At 41.4% G+C, this 19,730-nt stretch overlaps 3 protein-coding genes across 3 annotated transcripts in view; 2 read left to right on the forward strand and 1 right to left on the reverse strand.

Annotated features, from left to right (window-relative positions):
* Nucleotides 1–107: 107 nt before the first annotated feature.
* On the reverse strand, nucleotides 108–8,063 carry LOC309702375 (uncharacterized protein). The gene is made up of 4 exons (XM_082527086.1): nucleotides 7,870–8,063; nucleotides 6,799–6,947; nucleotides 2,351–2,515; nucleotides 108–2,271 (listed from the first exon to the last, which is right to left on the reverse strand). Exons 2-4 carry the CDS (start codon nucleotides 6,853–6,855, stop codon nucleotides 2,182–2,184), a joined length of 312 nt encoding a protein of 103 aa, XP_082383212.1. The 5' UTR covers nucleotides 6,856–6,947; nucleotides 7,870–8,063; the 3' UTR covers nucleotides 108–2,181.
* LOC309702356 (uncharacterized protein) lies at nucleotides 3,288–4,913 on the forward strand. Its single transcript, XM_082527050.1, has 2 exons — nucleotides 3,288–3,566; nucleotides 4,453–4,913. The coding sequence occupies exons 1-2, from the start codon at nucleotides 3,307–3,309 to the stop codon at nucleotides 4,721–4,723; spliced, it is 531 nt and encodes a 176-aa protein (XP_082383176.1). The 5' UTR covers nucleotides 3,288–3,306; the 3' UTR covers nucleotides 4,724–4,913.
* Nucleotides 8,064–16,121: 8,058 nt separating the features above from the next.
* The window catches only part of LOC309702199 (protein NLRC3-like), a 145,735-nt gene continuing 142,126 nt past the window's right edge, over nucleotides 16,122–19,730 (forward strand). The window contains exons 1-2 of the mRNA XM_082526708.1: nucleotides 16,122–16,189; nucleotides 18,714–18,777. The gene's annotated coding sequence lies outside the window, so the exon portion shown is untranslated. The remainder of the gene's footprint in view (nucleotides 16,190–18,713; nucleotides 18,778–19,730) is intronic.

Raw genomic sequence — 19,730 nt, forward strand, 5'->3', positions numbered from 1 at the left:
AAAGAACTTTTTTTGAGTGGTTCTTTAAAAAAACATTTTAAATCTTTCAAAATAAAATGCATCATAAATTGAATTTGAGTAGGGTAAAAATAAATACGAGCACAGCATAGACATATATTAATGGTTTATTGTCATTTTGTAGTTACCAAAAGACAAAAAGGCATTTTAACCCTCAGCACAACATCACTACTAATACATGTCACATATTAGTGTTTTAAACAGTAATAATTAAATATATTTGCTATACTATAAATAAATATATATATAAATACTATAGCTACAGATAACACAACAATACATGTATTGTTTAATTAATAAAACATCAGAAAGTGATAAAACACATTAGAAATAGCAATAGCTTCATAACAGACCAATAAATCAACACATTTTCATCAGCAGATGTTTGCATGTTCAGTAACAATATTTCAACAAGTTTATGATTAAAATGATCAATGAACTTTAGCATTACGCTATGTAATGTACGTTTCATGTTGTACTCATGGTCCTTTGTTAGTCCAGTTTAGGATAATGTCTCTGACGTATGTTTCATATCAAATACAGGGAGTGCAGAATTATTAGGCAAATGAGTATTTTGTCCACATCATCCTCTTCATGCATGTTGTCTTACTCCAAGCTGTATAGGCTCGAAAGCCTACTACCAATTAAGCATATTAGGTGATGTGCATCTCTGTAATGAGAAGGGGTGTGGTCTAATGACATCAACACCCTATATCAGGTGTGCATAATTATTAGGCAACGTCCTTTCCTTTGGCAAAATGGGTCAAAAGAAGGACTTGACAGGCTCAGAAAAGTCAAAAATAGTGAGATATCTTGCAGAGGGATGCAGCAGTCTCAAAATTGCAAAGCTTCTGAAGCGTGATCATCGAACAATCAAGCGTTTTATTCAAAATAGTCAACAGGGTCGCAAGAAGCGTGTGGAAAAACCAAGGCGCAAAATAACTGCCCATGAACTGAGAAAAGTCAAGCGTGCAGCTGCCAAGATGCCACTTGCCACCAGTTTGGCCATATTTCAGAGCTGCAACATCACTGGAGTGCCCAAAAGCACAAGGTGTGCAATACTCAGAGACATGGCCAAGGTAAGAAAGGCTGAAAGACGACCACCACTGAACAAGACACACAAGCTGAAACGTCAAGACTGGGCCAAGAAATATCTCAAGACTGGTTTTTCTAAGGTTTTATGGACTGATGAAATGAGAGTGAGTCTTGATGGGCCAGATGGATGGGCCCGTGGCTGGATTGGTAAAGGGCAGAGAGCTCCAGTCCGACTCAGACGCCAGCAAGGTGGAGGTGGAGTACTGGTTTGGGCTGGTATCATCAAAGATGAGCTTGTGGGGCCTTTTCGGGTTGAGGATGGAGTCAAGCTCAACTCCCAGTCCTACTGCCGGTTTCTGGAAGACACCTTCTTCAAGCAGTGGTACAGGAAGAAGTCTGCATCCTTCAAGAAAAACATGATTTCCATGCAGGACAATGCTCCATCACACGCGTCCAAGTACTCCACAGCGTGGCTGGCAAGAAAGGGTATAAAAGAAGAAAAACTAATGACATGGCCTCCTTGTTCACCTGATCTGAACCCCATTGAGAACCTGTGGTCCATCATCAAATGTGAGATTTACAAGGAGGGAAAACAGTACACCTCTCTGAACAGTGTCTGGGAGGCTGTGGTTGCTGCTGCACGCAATGTTGATGGTGAACAGATCAAAACACTGACAGAATCCATGGATGGCAGGCTTTTGAGTGTCCTTGCAAAGAAAGGTGGCTATATTGGTCGCTGATTTGTTTCGGTTTTGTTTTTGAATGTCAGAAATGTATATTTGTGAATGTGGAGATGTTATATTGGTTTCGCTGGTAAAAATAAATAATTGAAATGGGTATATATTTGTTTTTTGTTAAGTTGCCTAATAATTATGCACAGTAATAGTCACCTGCACACACAGATATCCCCCTAAAATAGCTAAAACTAAAAACAAACTAAAAACTACTTCCAAAAACATTCAGCTTTGATATTAATGAGTTTTTTGGGTTCATTGAGAACATGGTTGTTGTTCAATAATAATATTCCTCAAAAATACAACTTGCCTAATAATTCTGCACTCCCTGTATATGTCATATCAAAACAAGCCCACACCTGCAGTTGTTTCAGTTTTTCACTGGTGTTTCCTGTCAGCTGGTCAACCTCACATCCATATCAGCCAACCAAATGACAAGTTCCTCCCTTTGTGCTTCAAATCCCTCCCACTCTGAGACAAGGAGCTGAAAGAGATCGAGAAAAGAGTCAATTATAAAGAAGAGAGAAAAGTGAAACCCTCCTCAGAAGGTCTGACTCGCATACCTGCAGTTGACCTGTGATGGACTCCAGTTTGGCGTTCACGTCATCCCTCGCCGATGCCAGCAGCCGAGTCTGCAGGGTGCCCTGGAAGAGCTCAGTTAATGTTCGACTCCTCCTGGTCAGGCTCTCCAGCTGGATGAGCCGAGGTCTCCCCTCTCGCCGCTGCCTCTGAACACAGAAACACAAATTGCATCTGAAGCAGGAGGTGCAGATTTTTTTGCTATTCTTTTCTAAATCCAGGCTAGATCACGTGGAGGTATTTGGAAAACTTTTTTGGCCAGTGGACGACTGTTGTCTTGCAGAAAGTCAAATCAAACATATGCGATACACAATCAATTCACAAGAACACATTATAAAAAATAAGTCCAGTTCTTGCCTGATTTCAAGTGAAATCTGCATCAAAACAGGGTGACAGAAGTAAAACGAGAGCACAAAGCCTCACTTTTTACAAGCCTGCTATTACAGTTCTCCTCTATGCAGACGACTTTCCTGTTTTCAAGGCACAACTTGGATCTGCTGTACGAATCTTATGGATACACACTAAATGAAACAATAGTGTGCATGACTCCAGATTCTGATCCCTCATCCTAATATGGTCCCAACATAGCAACAGCAAGAAAGCAAATGTTGAGGCTTCAAAATACAAAGTCCATAAACCAATGGCTGACATGGGTTTTATCATAAGGGTGATAAATATACAAATTTCAGTCTGTCTTACGGTGTGTTCACACCGAACGCGATGGACGCGAATAAAACGCCCCAAACGCCCCTAATTTGACGCGTGTACATTCGCGTCTCAACGCGTGTCCAAGAAAAATCCATCGCGCGTCAAAATATCATATTTTGACGCGCGTGAACCGGAAATGTGGGAGGAATGTGGGAGGGAGTTGTGCCAGACCGGTATCTTTGCAAGATGGCAGCTGTCGAGCTACCACTTGAAGAGAGAGTCTCCCTTCTCTATGTACTGTGGAGAGCAGAGCAGCAGCGTAAAAGACGTCCTCGCCGTACCTGGGTCCATCAGGTCCTCCAGAGGCATGAGCAGTTTGGTGAGTTTCACCACTTGCTCCAGGAGCTGCGCCTGGATGACGGCCGATTCCAGCGCTATCACCGTCGGCCAGTTTGAGGACCTGCTTTCCCTCGTCGGTCCCAGCATTGCCCGCCTAGACACCAACTACAGACGCTCAATCCCACCTGCAGAGCGCCTGTCCGTCTGCCTGAGGTTAGTAAAACTAGTTAATACGGTAGTCCTTTATTGATACCTGTGCTAATATGCTAATCCATCCAGTTATACACTGCTAACATGGATGTGCTATGCTAACAGTGAATGCTGTCGGTGTTTACTGATAGCAAACTGTGGTACAGAGACAACTGTTTATAATATTTCTAGTGATACTCAGAAGCTCTCATCAAGTCCCGATTTAATTCGATTTATGCTGTTATCAGTGTTTGAATGATAGCATGGCTGTGGTGTCACATCAATGTATGCGCTCGGTGTTTGCTGATATCAAACTGTAGCATTAGGACCACTGAGTTAACCTTTGTAGTGATACTCACTCCTTTTTATTTAGACCTGGTTTAATTCTGGGATAGTTGAATATTTGTATATAATCCCTGCAGCTGTCAGACTCTATAGCAGGGGTCACAGCCTTTATTAAAACAGAGTTAGATAAAACTGAACAGTTTGGTTCATCTCTAGTTACATGGTTCTATCTTGATAAGCTGTCTTATCACAGATTAATTTTTCAAAAATATTAATGATTTAAGCAAGGAAAGGGCTACATGTCAACACACAACTCTTTATTTCTATTAATGTCTCACTTCATTCCTACCTGATTGACATGTTTAGGAATTATGAGTGATTGGCTCACTGTAGTTGTGAAAGTTGCTACCAATCAAATTATGATATGTTAAAGTTAAAACAAAACACAACTGTTTTAGATATTATCTAATATACATTTTGTTATTATCCTTATAATTACAAAATGTTTTATGTAAGATTTAAGTTTTGTGATTTATATCTGACATCACAAAAGTATTTTGGAATTTGAATAATGTATTTTGTTACTGCAGTACACATAATACTGATTTTGAACAATTTTGTCCAGGTTCCTTGTCACCGGGGACTCCTTCAGGACCATCGCGTTCAGTTTCAGAGTCGGTGTGTCCACGGTGAGCCAGATCACCCCCCAGGCAGCGACGTCCATCTGGGACTGTCTAGTGGACGACTTCATGGCTGTGCCTTCACCTGGAGACTGGCGCTCCATCACAGAGGGACTCCAGGAGCGCTGGAACTTTCCTCTGTGCTGTGCAGCTCTGGATGGGAAGCACGTCCAGACAAAGGCACCCCATATATCATATAGGAGACACACACATTGATATACACTAAATATTCATTTCTTTTTTGTGGTGCCCAAATTGATGCACCTGCTTGATTTTGTTTAAACAATTATTGCACACTTTCTGTAAATCCAGTAAACTTCTTTTCACTTCTCAAATATCACTGTGTGTGTCTCCTGTATGATATTTAACTGACATTTTTTATTGTAACAACCAACAATTTATACAGGAAAATGATGTCTATTAACAAGGTTGCCCAAACTTTTGCATTCCACTGTATCAGTATATTTTGTCATTAGTATAATATGAAATAAATTCTACATGTGTCAAGTTGTGTGCCAACATTTGCTGTGTAGTAGAACTGAGACATTAGTCATTATAAACATTTATTTAAAATAATATTAAAAGTCTCAAACAGAAAAACATTAAACATAAATATATAAAATATAAGAATTTACAGAGAGACAGGAATAAAAAGGACCAGCTGCTCTCCAGAGCAGGAACAAGGCTGAGGAGGAAATGCTCCATTGGAGACTGGTGTGGCCTCTTCAGGGACTCCAGGATGGCCAGCTCCACCGCCGATGGACCGTCCTGGGACCCGTCCCTCAGCTGCCTTGGAGCCGTCCTCCCCTGTGGGCCTGTAAAACAGCACAAAACACAAAGAAATGAGAAGGCTGCTACTAGATTTTAATTTCAACATTGAAAAAAACAAAAACAGGATATAATCAGATTGGTTTTAGATATTTAGTAAACGTGATCACAAGGCAATCCCACCGACTAAAAAGGTATCAGTGCTTGCTGTACATACCTGTGGGTGCAGCAGCAGGAGCTCAGGGACTGGGGATGCTCTGCTGCAGAATCAGTTGGTTCTATCAATACAGTATTAAATGTTAACAGGTTGGATATAATAATCGTAGAGTAGACAGTGGTCCCTCATTTATTGCAGGGGTTCTCAGAATAACTAGCCCCTGGTCACAGTTCTCACAATTGATTCTCAAAGTGCAAACCTTTGTAGATTGCAAAACGTAAAAGTATTATTATGCCGCGGTTTGTCTTCATCTGCCCGCCACTTTCGTGCGCCTTTTTCCCTCACGGTGCAGGTGTGTATTTCCGAATGAGGCTCATAGTTATGGGTGTTTTTGTGCTGTTTTTTCTATTGGACGCGATGGTTATCAAAACCAAACGTGATAAATTTGGCAAGCGCAGGAGATTTGTCAATCAGGCTGCAGAATGCAATGCTGTACTGTGCAATAAAAAATCAGCGAAAAAGCAAAGCAGTGACGGATGAACAGCGGGACCACTGTGTGCTGTTTATTAATAAACAATAAAATATATTCCTAAATGACAACATGCATAAAAGCAGAACGGTATTTGTACGTCAGTGGGAAAATAGCGGTGGCTTGCTAGCTTTTGTGCGGCTTCCCTGGGTCAGTGAAAACTTTCAAAAGAGAAATGAATGAACTTACCAGGTTGCCCGATCTCTTCACACATCTTCCTCCAAGCTCGGTCCTTTTTATTCCTGTCTCGGTACTGAAAGCAGCTGGTGTTGTACAGCTCCGAGTTGTTTGCTACCGCATTGATTAGCCTTCCCCTCCATTGAAGTATGAAAGGCTTTGGCTGGATCTGCCCCTTTGACCTAGGTAACAGCCACGTCACCAGGCTCCTGATTGGTTGTCGCGGCGCGATTTGACGCTGGAGTTCAGATTTTTCCAACTCGAGCGGTAGACGCGAAACGCGCGTATGCACAAAATGCAACACAAAAACTCACGCGCGTGGTTTTATTCGCGAGTCAAACGCGCCAGACGCGCTACACTGACGCGCGTTTCGGCGTTTTCGCGACGCAAATCTGCTTCCGAATTTTCGCGGGACCCGCAATCGCGCGTCATCGCGCCTTTCCATTGACTTTACATGTAAACCTGACGCTCTATTCGCGTCCATCGCGTTCGGTGTGAACACACCGTTAGAGATTTGATGTTCATTTACCTGCAGATGCACTATACGTACCTGCTCCATGGTTTTTCACAACATTTTGCACATCACTATTTAATACAGGAAGTAGGTGAACTAAAACAAGTCATCGTTCTTTGTGAGAGGACCATATTAATGAAACCAACCTCAATGACATCATAGGGATCCCTAAAGATGCTCCTGCTGCTTTTCTTCCTCCTCATCCTAAGCTTCCTTCTCCTTGTCCTCAACTTCCATCCAATTGTAATTCAACCTAATTGTGTTTCTCCCCCTCCTCTTCCTCATTTTGTTGGAGCTGTGAACACAATTAATGTGAATCTGGATTAATTTGTGCAAACAAGAAAAATCTACAGCTTTTTGGTCAGAGGTGCTCTTGTGATTTAAGCCGGGTAGAGTAGATTTATGTGTTGATGCTACCTGCTTCAGCTCTGGCTGCTGAGTGATATTTACACCCTGGCTGGATTACAAACTTTAACCATGTGCTGAACTTTGGCCCGGCGTTGATACCTCTTGTTAGTATAACGACCTCTTCTTAGCTTGTATGTATGATGTATGATGGTGGATAAATGAAATATACAAAAAAATTAACTATATTACAAAAGAACATCTATCTTGGAAACATCAAATGACCGGAGCATAACTTGTCAACTAGTCCGAAACTAAGTTATGCAGGAACAGTCAAAGACACACCTTCTCATGTCACATTTCTATTCATTTCTATATAATTCGATTAGACAATAAAGAGTCATCTAATCTAATTATTCATTCAAAACACTTATGCATAGCTGCATTTTATACAGCTCATACAGAATTCAAAGTACAGGTTCATGTGAGTATTTAATGTACGGCTCAGATCTACAGAATTTCAAGAGTTTCTAGAGCAGACACAGAGCTCACGTCACAACAGGCTTCAGGCGCCATTTTAGTGACTTTAACAATATATTACATTTTAATTTCGGTCTAGCTGACATTAGGTTATGTACGCAGCACGCAATTGAACCACATATTTTAGAAGCCAAAGGTTCAAATTAGCTGGGAGCAGCTTCACTTAATTATAACAGTGGTTTTGTTAGGAAAACAGTTGGATACTAAATTGCGCTGACCTCAACGGCTAACGTATCTAGCTAATCGCTACTGTTAGCACAACATCAACAGCAAGCTACAATGACGAGTAACAAAAACAAAACAGTAATAAGGTTTTAATGAAAATGTTTTACCTTTTCTAACAGTCCCAGAATCCACAGCTTCAAAGTCCAGCAGGTACTGAAGACTGTTATCCGTTTCGCTGTCACCGTCCGTGAGTTTTTTTTCCCGAAGGTCAAGGCCCGCCGCTCGCACACTCTGTCTGCGCATGCGCATCCCAACGACTGACCCCCTCCGTCCGCTCCCGGGAGGTTACAGTATGACCTGTTCTGACGTCACTCTCTCTCTACCTGTCATTTATTTGGCTCGAAACACATATTAACAAATTGATCAGTGATGAACAACTACTCAGATCATTTACCTAAGCAGTGTGCTTTGTCAAAACGAAGTCTGTGTCCATTACACTGACATTCTGTTCTGCAATTGTTATTTACTTGTATTTTATAATTTGACTTTACATACTGCTGGGTGGTTTGTAAAGTTTACAATAACTAGTATTATCATTATGCTATATTTTCAAAAATATATAATAATCTCAAAAGTAATGCCTTGGAGTAGAAAATAGTAATGCTTTATTAAAATTTAAAACTAAAGTACAGTATTTGAATGTGTGTATTGTGTCTATTGTTTGCAAATATTTCTAACTTTTATTTGAATATTCAGTTTCCTACCATCTTCTCTTAAAGGGTAATTGCCAGGTATCCCGCCCTTCCCCTTCGCACACACATGCACACAAAGAAAACACACAGTATAATTCACAGCCTCATTATAGTGAATAAATATTTATGCTATTTACACCATCAAACTTAGATTGCTAAGGATAAAGAACCTTTTGTTCTTTAAAGAACCATTTGTAATAGCTGAAGAACCATCCACAAAATAAAAAGGTTCTTTGACGTATGATGGTTCTTTAAAGAACCATGAAGACATCTGAAGAACCATTTAAGAACCATAATTTTTCTGAGTGTGAGCTAACTTCAGTTTAGACGATATGAGGAAAAATGCTGCTTCCCAAAGTTTCCTACAAGTATCCAGTTTATATTTAGAGAAGCGAAGGCTCTTTATCCTGACAACTACTCCCTGGTGGATCCCTGTCCTGTGACAGCAGCAAAGACTGTGTATCAGTATCATCAAAGCCACTTCAATAACCAGTGTTTAAAGCTCTCTAGCAGATGGACTTCAGTGGCAGCAGCCTCTGTCTGCTGTGTACAGAAGGTTCTCTGATGAAGCACACAGCAGATGCTGCACTACAACAGCAGCAGCAGCTCAGCTTCAGTTTGCTTTGACGCCCTTTTTGACCTGTGAAACAGCAGAAAATGAAACATTTCAACACCCGTTTGTTAGCGTGAGCTATTCTGCTGTTTTTCATCATTTCACAGGTGAAATAAAATCACATTTACTTCCTGTAGGAGTGATCGTGTCCAGCCTGACTGAGACCATGTGCTCCATCCTGCACAGGTAATAAACCTCTGACATGAAGGGCTGTCAAGTAGTTTTTAGACAAATGGGGGTAAAAGAGACGTTAAAAGCTTAAAGAGAAACTACATTTTCTAAGAACTGTCTGACGTTCACCTCCACACAGTGGATACGATTCTGCCGCTGCAGGAATAATCTTTGTGGTTATGAAACTGTCCATGTGTTTGCAGAAAATGTCACATGTTCAAAGCCATCCCAGCACCTGGGGTTTGTATAAGTGCAGCTGCTGGTGGGGAGATAGTCTCACTCTTCTATATAAAGAGTCAGCAGGCAGCAGATCTTCATCTGTGATCTCCTCCATCATCACGTCTTCACTCTTCAGCAGCTATGGCTTCACTTCGTGCCCTTCTGGGAGTGGTGCTGTGCTCCTCATGGTTTCTGCTTCTGCCTCAGGCCGACTTTGATTTACAGAGTCATCCATAATATTTTTTATTTTTTATTTTACCGCCCATCTATTTTCATACAAATGTCTCCGTCTTATGGAAAAGGGGTGGAGCTTATCCAACGAGGACAGGCAGGGCCCCCCCAGACAGTTTAGCAGTCTATACAGGAGGCTGACCTTTGCAACATGTACTTCTATAATGACTTCACCATTTAGGTTATTTGGTTATGTTTCACCCTGGATTTTGTGTGATAATATTTATTTTGTCCACTGATTTAAAAACAACAAACTATATGAATATAAAACAGAGTGAACAACAAAACATCAGCTTTGGAAACTTTGATGTAAAATTCTGCAATTGTTTTCTCAGATATAGCATAAATCAAACTAACATACATCAGTGTGTTATTAATGTGCACACACACACACACACACACACACACACACACACACACACACACACACACACACACACGTGTTACAATAAACAGCTCTTATGCTTCTGTATGATTCTCAGTGCTTTCCATTTGCGTGTCCACAGGTTGCTGTAAGTGCTGCTTGACTGCAGTTTGCTCTCATTTCAAGTGGTTTGCTGTCACAAAGCCAACAGGAAGTCCGGCCATGGTTGAGCCAACTGAAGATGGGTTGAAGGTGGCGTCCTCGTTTCCTCTGTGAGTGCGAGAGGACAGACAAAGCAAACACCGTTTGGACAGCATTAAAATATTTACACTGATGATTAATGTTGTGTCTTTGCACCTGTAGCGATACATGTTGGAAAATGGAGACTTTAGCCACCAAGACTGACGTGCCTGGAAACTTCCCTGTGAGTACGCCCACAAAGACAGGAAACAGTTTAGCCACCGCGGTTAATCCTCCATCATCATCATCCAGTATTTTTCACATCTTTTCTTCTGCTGTTTCCCTTGTTGTCAGTCACGGGGTTTGTGACTGAAATGCGTGTGGTCGACGGGAAGCCTGACGAGTACGGCCTGAATCATTCCATCAACACCGGACGGAGTGAAACCTTTGTTGAAAACAGATTATATGGTAACGTTGCATTTAGCTTCAGTAAACTGTGAAGTTACAGCAGCAGATTTACATCACGTGGCTTCACAGGAAGTAGTCTGGACCTCAGCGCTGAGGTTCAAGCAGCTCTGCTTGCAGACGGCATCCTTCCTGAAAATGTTCTTCATCTTCCTAAAACCAGAACTTTTACATTGGTGCTGAAGTTCTATATAAAAACAGCCTGAAATACAAAGTGATGTTGTGCACTGATTACCTCACACTTTCCATGTTTCCTTCTACAGAGGAGTGTCCGCCTGAGTGTTTTGTCTGATCTGTTGTTGATCGTCTCATTGACACTGCATGCAGATCTGACACCAGGGCTGGACTGGGACAAAAAATGGTCCCGGGCATTTTGACTGGAGACCGGCCCCCCAGGTATTAAAGGAAAAACCATAAAGCCTTTGAATGAAAACAAACGCTGTTGTCACAGTGATGGACGCTGTCTTGTTGGTATACATGCATCAGTCTAATAAACTTAAACCTGCACCATCCTCCCTGTCCTGCTATTCTAAACAGGAAGTAGACTGTTGGTCGAGTTAACCTCCTGAACATCTACAACACACGGTGGAAACCTGACATTAAGACAGAGACTAGAGGTGAGACATGATCATTGCTGATTACTGATGACAGATTTAGATATGTTTTCATAAACCTTTCATTTGCCACATCAATAAACAGCACGGCAGGGCAAAATATGTTTTCTAACATGGCAACCTTTAAAAAGTGAAAGGAGACAGAAAGACAGCTGAGAAAGAATCAAACGGACTTTTTGATGCATTTTACACACAGTACTGGTGCAGAATCTAGAAAATGTGGGAAACACTGGCATCATATGCAGTACTTACTTCTGAAGAAATTATGATGGGACCCTAAAAAATGACTATGTACAATAATGGATTTCTATACATTTTACATCAGATGGAAACGTTTGTTGTAAGATTCAGATAATTATTTATTAAAAGCTCGACATTTTAAATGAGAATAAGAAAGAAAAGTATGTCTTTGTGCCCTCCTCTCCCTGTTAATGCCCTACCTGCCCCCCTGGCAACACTTTGCTAGACCCGCCCCTGCACAGTTACCAGCTGTCAGCTACACAAAAAGGATCCTGGTGTTATTTGTCTCTCAGAAACAGTTCATAACTTCAACTCATTTTTGTTTTGTCATGTTTTGTTCTTTACATTGTCTTTCTTCTATATAATTGTTAAACATTTAATAAATATGTCTACAAAAAGATTTTAAAAATCAGACATTTCACACAGACACCCAAATGATTTCTGACTGATGAAGGGGGCTGAAGGTGCCCTGCTCTTGCCCAGCTTCTGCTGCTCTCTCCCTGCTCACTGTCAGCAGCTGGCAGCCTCGGTCCTGCCTGAGACTCTTCATCTATCAGTGCCAAAGAATATGGGAAATAGCAACGCACAACATGCACATTACAAAACAAGCACATGAATCAGCATTACATTCATTAGTGAAGTGCTGACGTTCGTTCCTAAACTTTGGGCCTTAATTAACATCACTGTGAACTAATGATTGCTTTGCTTCTTAACCAGTGAAGCAGCGAGGGGCTTTCTGAGGTTCCTGCTCGTAAATGCCCAAAATGAGTCGAGTATTTCTCTGCAACTACAAACTCTGCTTTCATCAGAGGTGTAAATATTACAGCACTGTGTCAGAGTCACTGAGGCTGGAACACAGAAAAAGGAAGTAGATGTATTTATTTTTAGGCTTTATTGCCTGGAACCACTTTAAAAATACGCTTTGGGTCACAGTTAACTGCAGAAAACCAGGAATCCACATATGAACATTATCTGTGCAGAGATTTATGCTTCTGAAGGTAAACAGTGAAAACTTGCAGCACTAAATGCACAGATAGCCAGGCGTTTCACATTTTGGGACCATCTGCCAGTTTTCATTTCTTAGGTATTGAAGAGCAGAAATGATTGAATTTTATTTACATGCTTAAAAATGTTTGCTTTTGAATATTATTTGAAGAATTACCCACACACTCAGGCACTGTGGGCCTGTTTCCCTTTGCACAACCGAGTGTTGGAAACGGGCCTTTTCTCTTTAAACTCTGAGGGGCTGTAACTTTGGCTTCTATTGGCAGATTTGCATGATTGACCCTCTTTTTAAAATAGTTTTAGCCAAGAGAATCAAGCTAACATCACTGTTTTTACGTCAGCTCACGTCACACGAGCTGTTTCAAGAAAAGTCCTCCTGTCACACAGCAATGCCTACATGAATCACACCACTCTGCTTAAATAATAATAATAATGTTTAGTGAAGCAGGTGAAGCAAAGGGCTGCTTTTAATAGGCTGGGAGACCCAGGTGTGCTGCTTTAGCTGCTGAGCCTCTCATGCTAGCCTCCATCTATAAGCTGGGATCACAGGAGCACTGCAGTCCTGACTAGATCAAGGATTGTTATTCATGCAGGTGACAAAAGTTTACATTCACAGAGTCATAGGATTGAGCCTGGTTTGAAAAGCAGCTGTTTAATGCAGCTGCTTAGAGTTCACACACAGTAGAAGAATCAGACTTGAGTCACATTTCAAACACTGGAAAAATACTCAGCAAGTAACAATGAAAACAGCACAGACTCAGTATATCCTGTTCAGTCCTGTGTTTGATATGAATGTGCTGTTCAGAGAGGATCTCATGTCCTCTTTTACAAAGCCTTTGTTTCATGATGTTTGTGTATAAATGAATGTAGGTGTGTTTCTAAGTGTGAAGGAGCCCTGGGAGAAAAGACTGAAGCTTGTGCCGAAGAACAAACAGGAAAGAAAGATCAGCATTAATGAAGACGAGCACAGAAGGAGCCCAAGCACGTGTTGCTTTTTCAGATTTCTCTAAAAGTGTGTGTTCATTTGTTCCATCCTTCACAACAAACAACAGCTGACAGACACACATGCACTCTGTGTCACTTCACAGGGGCTGATGAAAGTGGACACAGTAAAGGGAGAGCTGGACCTGCTCTACACATCCTGCACTCTGTTAACAGACTTTATTCTGCAGCATCAACAGATAAAAATATATGAAGATATAGAAACGTTTAACATTGTGACTGTTCACATTAGTGAAGCTGTTACTTTGCTGCCAGGTGGGAAAAGAAGCCTAAAGCTGAGTCTGATTAAACATCTGCTGCACCAGAGAGTTTCATGGCCCTGCTTTATCCTGTGCTTGCTGACCACCTCGTCCTGAAACCTCTTCATCATCCTCACAGTTGTGTGAAGAAAGAGGGAAGCAGGTGGAAACCATCTGTGCTGCTTTGTTCACTTGTGTGTGTGCGTCTATGGTCATATCTAATGTGTACCTACAGACAAACACAAACACCTGGCATTGCACAAGAGTCTCTATGGAGCAACCTGCAGATGTCAGAGATGTGATTAGAGGGTAAAGTGGACTAGTGAGAGCATCTATGTTGTTGTTGTCTGCTGGGGGACAGCATCAGCTCCAGAGATGCATCAGGATCAGCAAACTAATCTGCAAGGCTGCAAGTGTCACTGAAGGAGTTTGAGTCAGTGAGGGACTCAAACTCACACAGCTGGTCAAGAAGGCTCAGCAGCTGCTGTATTTCCTGAGGAGGCTGAGGAAATTTGGTATGTTGGCCAAGATCCTCAGCAGGTTCTACAGCTGCACTGTGGAGAGCAGCCTGACCAGCTGCATCACTGCATGGTACGGCAGCACTACTGCAAACCGCAAACGCCTGCAGAGAGTGATAACAACTGTGGAGAAGATCATCAGGACCCCGCTGCCCTCTCTGCAGAGCAGCTACCATCACAGAGTCCAGAGGAGAGACACACCTCTGCCCTCGAGACGAAGGTTCAGAAGTGTGAAATGTAGAACATCCAGACTCAACAACTCCATCTTCCCCACTGCTATCAGACTCCTGAACAGCTGACCGACCTCAAACTGCAGTTTGCACATCAGGTCACTTTGCACACTAAGTTCATTTTGCACATTAAACTCCATGTACATCCATGTACATCGACATCTGCAGACCACACGTGTCTTCAGTTACTTATTTGTACTTATTTGCAGTTATTTATCTTTTTATTTTATTTTTTTAAGTTATTTTTTATCCTTATTTTATCTTTTTATTTATTCTTATCTTGTTCTTTTAACCATTATCTAACTTGGCATTGTGCACGGTGTGTTTAGATTCAGTTTAAATTCAGGGACACGGAGCCCCTGTTGATCCTCTACCTAATCACACGAGCCACGGTGTGAGAACGGGTGTGGGTCTCAATCAGCCAAGGTTTTGGGTGAAGCCATTGTGCCCCACCCTATCATGTGATTTCCTGTGATCAAATGTCCCAGGATGTGGGCGTTAAGATGTCCATGTCCCTCTTCAAGCAACTTAAAGAAGTCCAGACGCTTTTCTTTCCAAGCTCCTTCAACAACATCATTCATAGAACAGCTTCCAGCTTCTTTTGCTCGGCTACAGTTTGGATGGATTTGCAGATGCAACAAGACTAAAATGGTTAGGGTCAGGAGGTCAAAGGTCAGGGCTCCTGTGGGTCTGAGGGTGGCCTCACGCTGGAGAAGGATGAAGGAGTCTGACCTGAGCCAGTGTTTGACATGAACACATCAGCACTGCTGTCAGTGAGCCTAACGACAGCCGTTAGCATCATTTCAGTGTTTCAGTCATAAAAACACTTCCTGTCTCTGTGGTGGTTACAGTGACGTCATGCAGTTTGTGCTTTGACCTCCAGAGGGCGACAAATCAGCACAGACAGAGAGCTCCATTCAAACTTTGCTGCCATCAGGAATAATTCTTCAAATATAATCATCAGTGTTTGAGCAGTTATGATATCAGGGACAATCTAGACATGTGTGACAATACTGAACATGTCACATGACACACCTCAAACATCATGTGATCCACTCTCAGTCTGCACTTTCATTCATGACTTCAACAGGTTGAAATGAGCTTTGAAGAAACATTCAGTGAAATAAATCTTTCATGGATTCATGTGAGCAGCAGATGAACTTTGTACCAACAACATCTTCAATAACAGAGTCTGAATGAAGCTCAGGTGTTGATGCTGCTCACTGATTGGACGCTTGCTTTCAGCTCTGCTCTCAGTCTTTACTGCACAGGTGAAGGTAGAAAGTGTGACTGGATCTATAGACTGGAAACAGAGAAACATGCTGAACATTTGAAGCTTTGCAGCAGAAATGTTCATGTTACAAATACAGCAGAGCTGATCTGGGATCAGTGTGTTCACACCTGCAGCTACAACAAGGTTTCATGTCTCCACACGTCAGCATGTGAACTTTACTCTGACTCAGTCTGAGCAGTCAGACGGCATATTTTTAAAGTTAACACATCAGCACACACAGAGCTGAGCCCCTCCCACCTGTGCTGAGTTTCAGGTGGAGCCCCGCCTCCTTCCAGGAAGCAGCTCACCTGTGTGTCCGTGTTTAGTGTCCAGGTGTGGAGTGGAGCTTGTTGTTGGTGTGTGAAGAAACTGTAAGTTTGCTTTGTTTCCTCCTTTAACAGTTTGTCTTTAGGAACTTTACTGTTTGTTCAGCTCGTGTTTGATTTCTTCACACAACAAACTGTGTGTGTTTGTATTTCCGGTCTCTCCATTAAAGTCAGTGTGTAATGTTTCCTGGCTAACGTCAGCTGTGTGCAGCTTAGTTCAGCACAAATCTGCCGCTCCATAGTTCACGGTAACGGACTCACAGCTGGACCAACGAGGCCGAGTGTGTCCGCCACTCTGAGCTACGTTCGTGTTTGTGTACTTGTAGTTTGTACTTTGAGTTCACTCAGAGCCCACAGAGGACGCAGCGTACGTGATGACGTCACAGCCCTTTACCTCCTTTACTGTCACTGTGATTAATATTTACACACAAGACACCTGCAGAGCTCTGACGCTGAGCTAGCACACAGCATGCTAACGCTAAGCTAACCTAGAACCCAGAGTGAGGTTAAAGCTGAGTAAACACTGACCCCAGACCAGCACTGTGATTTGATTTTAATTTTATTGATTAGCATTCAAATATCTCAGTGAAAACAGAACAAAAATCGACCATAAAGCAAGTAAGCATGAGACAAGGCTAATCAAAAGGTATTGGCTGAAGCATTTGCTTATTACGCCAACCCTTTTCACAAAATATCTTTTTGCATGCAGCTCCTGTACACAGGGCCTGAAGCAAATAAGAAAACAAAGCAAAAACCAAACAAACAAACAAGAAAAAAAAACTTTCCACCTTAGATAAGTAACTACATCAAAGCAAAAGAATCAAGAGGTTGTTTTTTTTTTTTTTTTGCTCTTTTCATTCTTGATTTATATATTTTTCTAATACTCTATTTTTAAACATGTTTTTAAACAAGGAAAATGAACTACACCTTTTTAAATCCCTGTCAGAACTATTCCACAGGTTACCTCCTCTAACAGAAACACATCTCTGCTTTATATTTGTCCTTATCTTGTTTTTTTTAAAGAAATCTCTTCCCCTTAAGTCATATTGACTCTCTCTGACTTTGAACAGCTTCTGAGTACTGCGGCAAAGCAAGTTATTTTGTGCTTTATACATTATCTGTGCCATTTTATATTCAACTAAATCATAAAATTTCAGGGTATTCAGATTAATAAACAAAATGTTAGTTGGTTCTATATAGTTTGATTGGTTTATAATTCTTATAGCTCTTTTTTGTAACTTGAAAATAGGAAGAGTGTTCGTTTTATATGCATTACCCCATATCTCCAGACAGTAAGTCATATATGGAAGCAACAGAGTACAATAAAGTGTGTATAATGATTTTTTGTTCAGGACATGCTTTGTTTTATAGAGAATAGCAATGGTTTTTGACATTTTTGTTTTCACATTGATAAAGTGAGCTGCTGCTGCTGAACTTGAACAGGTAACAAAGTGATGAGCAGTCAGGCTGCAGGTTTCTACCTGTTCATGTTTCTACAGTAGAATCACTTTGAAGTGTCTTTGTGCTGTTTCATCTTTGATTTGTGTTCATAAACACTCAGAGAAACATCACGTGACCTCATCAGGATCTGTGTTGGTGTGTGGGGCTGTACCTCAGCTTTATGTTGTTACATGCTCATTTGTTCATTTTAACATCAAAGTAATGTTATGAGGAGTAATGAAGTAACGTACTCCATTACTTTTAATTAAAGTGTTCTGTGTAATATGTGTAATAATGACTGTTTTGAGTAATGACCAACACTGATCACAACAAAGAGGAAATGCCTCCAACATGCACAAACATTTGAGCCACAACATGCAGTTAATGTGCACAAATGTCTTTGATATGCTGCTCAGTGATGGTGGTGACTGTCAGAGCAGAGCTACTGAGAATCAATAAGTAATATCAATGATGGGATCAGAATCACTAAATTCTTCTCATCCCTGTCAGTATCATACATGTGCTGTATAATGTGATAAATGTAGAGGTGCTGGCTGTTCTCTCACTCTGCTGTTTAGCTGTAAAGGACGCCTCCCTGCCTTTGTCTCATTCATGACCTTTAATAGTCTCTTCTAACATGCAGAGATCTGTATGATCTGTTTCATAGAGTCTAACCAGCCTGTACAGGTAACAACAACAGTCACTGCATCACTGACACACAAACGTCATCTCTGTCAATAACAACATTCATACATGGAATAAAAACACATCAGTGGATCATTGCTGGAGCTGATGTTTGTGCTCCTGGTGCAAAGGCTCTCAGTTTCCTCCTTGAAATAACATCAGTGGTGGGTCAGCGACATGCTTTCTTTCCCTCTCAGGTTTAAATATCTGGGACTCTCCACCGTTTGGTTTTAGAGCTGAAGAAGCTTCTCTGATGAAACGTCTTCCAGAAACTTAAAGACGTCTCTTTTCTCTCCAAGCTCCTTAGATCACATGACCTGGATGACTGAACCTACAGACATGTTGACCTGGTTTCTAGGTCACATGACAGGTCAGAGGTCAGCGACTGTAACTCAGTTACTTCTGTTAATGTGAACTCACTGAGTGTTTGTGGTTTACCTCTCAGACTGACTGAAGATGATGATGGAGGAAGAGGAGGACAGAGCAGAGTCTGCAGGGTCCAGCTGTCCGTCTGTGAGGAGTGACCGGTCCAAAGGTCGACCTCCACACTTCAGTGGTGAACCTGGAGCAACGAGGTCAGAGAGCTGTGATGACTCCTTTACATGTTTGTGTTTCCTGGATAAATATGACCTGAAACATCCTCAGATTGTTACAAAGATTCATTAAAAAGAAAACAATGAAAGAGAAAAGATCCAAATGTTCGACTTGGTCATTTGCTGTTTGAGGACAGTGATGCTCATATCTGTGGGGAAAGTGTGACCTGAGTGGGTTCATGTTTGTCTTTAAAGAACAGAGCTGCTCTGATTCTCTTTGTGTCTGATCTGTTAAACAGTCTGAGAGGTCACACAGAGACCCAGCAGCTAAAGCCTGGATCATACTGGCTGCTGTTACTCCATCAGGACAACACTGAACCACAGTGGTGTGGATGTAGTGGATAAATCCCACCATACTGATGCTCAGAGTTAACCACAGGGAACAAAACCAGATGTTACCTTCAGATTGTGACCTTTGGAGTGGACGATGCAGATTTCAATAGAGAATAAATGTTGTTGTTTTTCAGCTGTGAAGAAAGAATCAAATTTTATGAACTTAAGAATTTATGATGCTGGAAACAACATGGAGACTATAACACAACATTTCCACTGTGTTCATAGAATGAATGTAAAACTGTCAGACATTCATTATATATGCAAAATGTCTACAGAAGCATCAGAGGGTCAGACGTGAAGCACTCAGTGATTTTGATCAAATGACTCATCAGTTATTGATCTGTACTACACTGATCTACCACGTTAGTAAAGATGGTGTTCTGGTGGTGGAGGGAGACTCGGATCATGTTCTGGTTGTGGAGCAGTGATCTGCTGATGGTTCAGTTTGATGAGCTTCTTCAAAATCATCCCTGACATCACCACTGAAAGGACGTCCATGAAAACAGACTGAAAATTACTGATATGTTCACAAT

Source organism: Aulonocara stuartgranti, assembly GCF_965226115.1.
Source record: "Aulonocara stuartgranti genome assembly, chromosome: 3".
In the NCBI taxonomy this organism is placed as follows: domain Eukaryota; kingdom Metazoa; phylum Chordata; class Actinopteri; order Cichliformes; family Cichlidae; genus Aulonocara; species Aulonocara stuartgranti.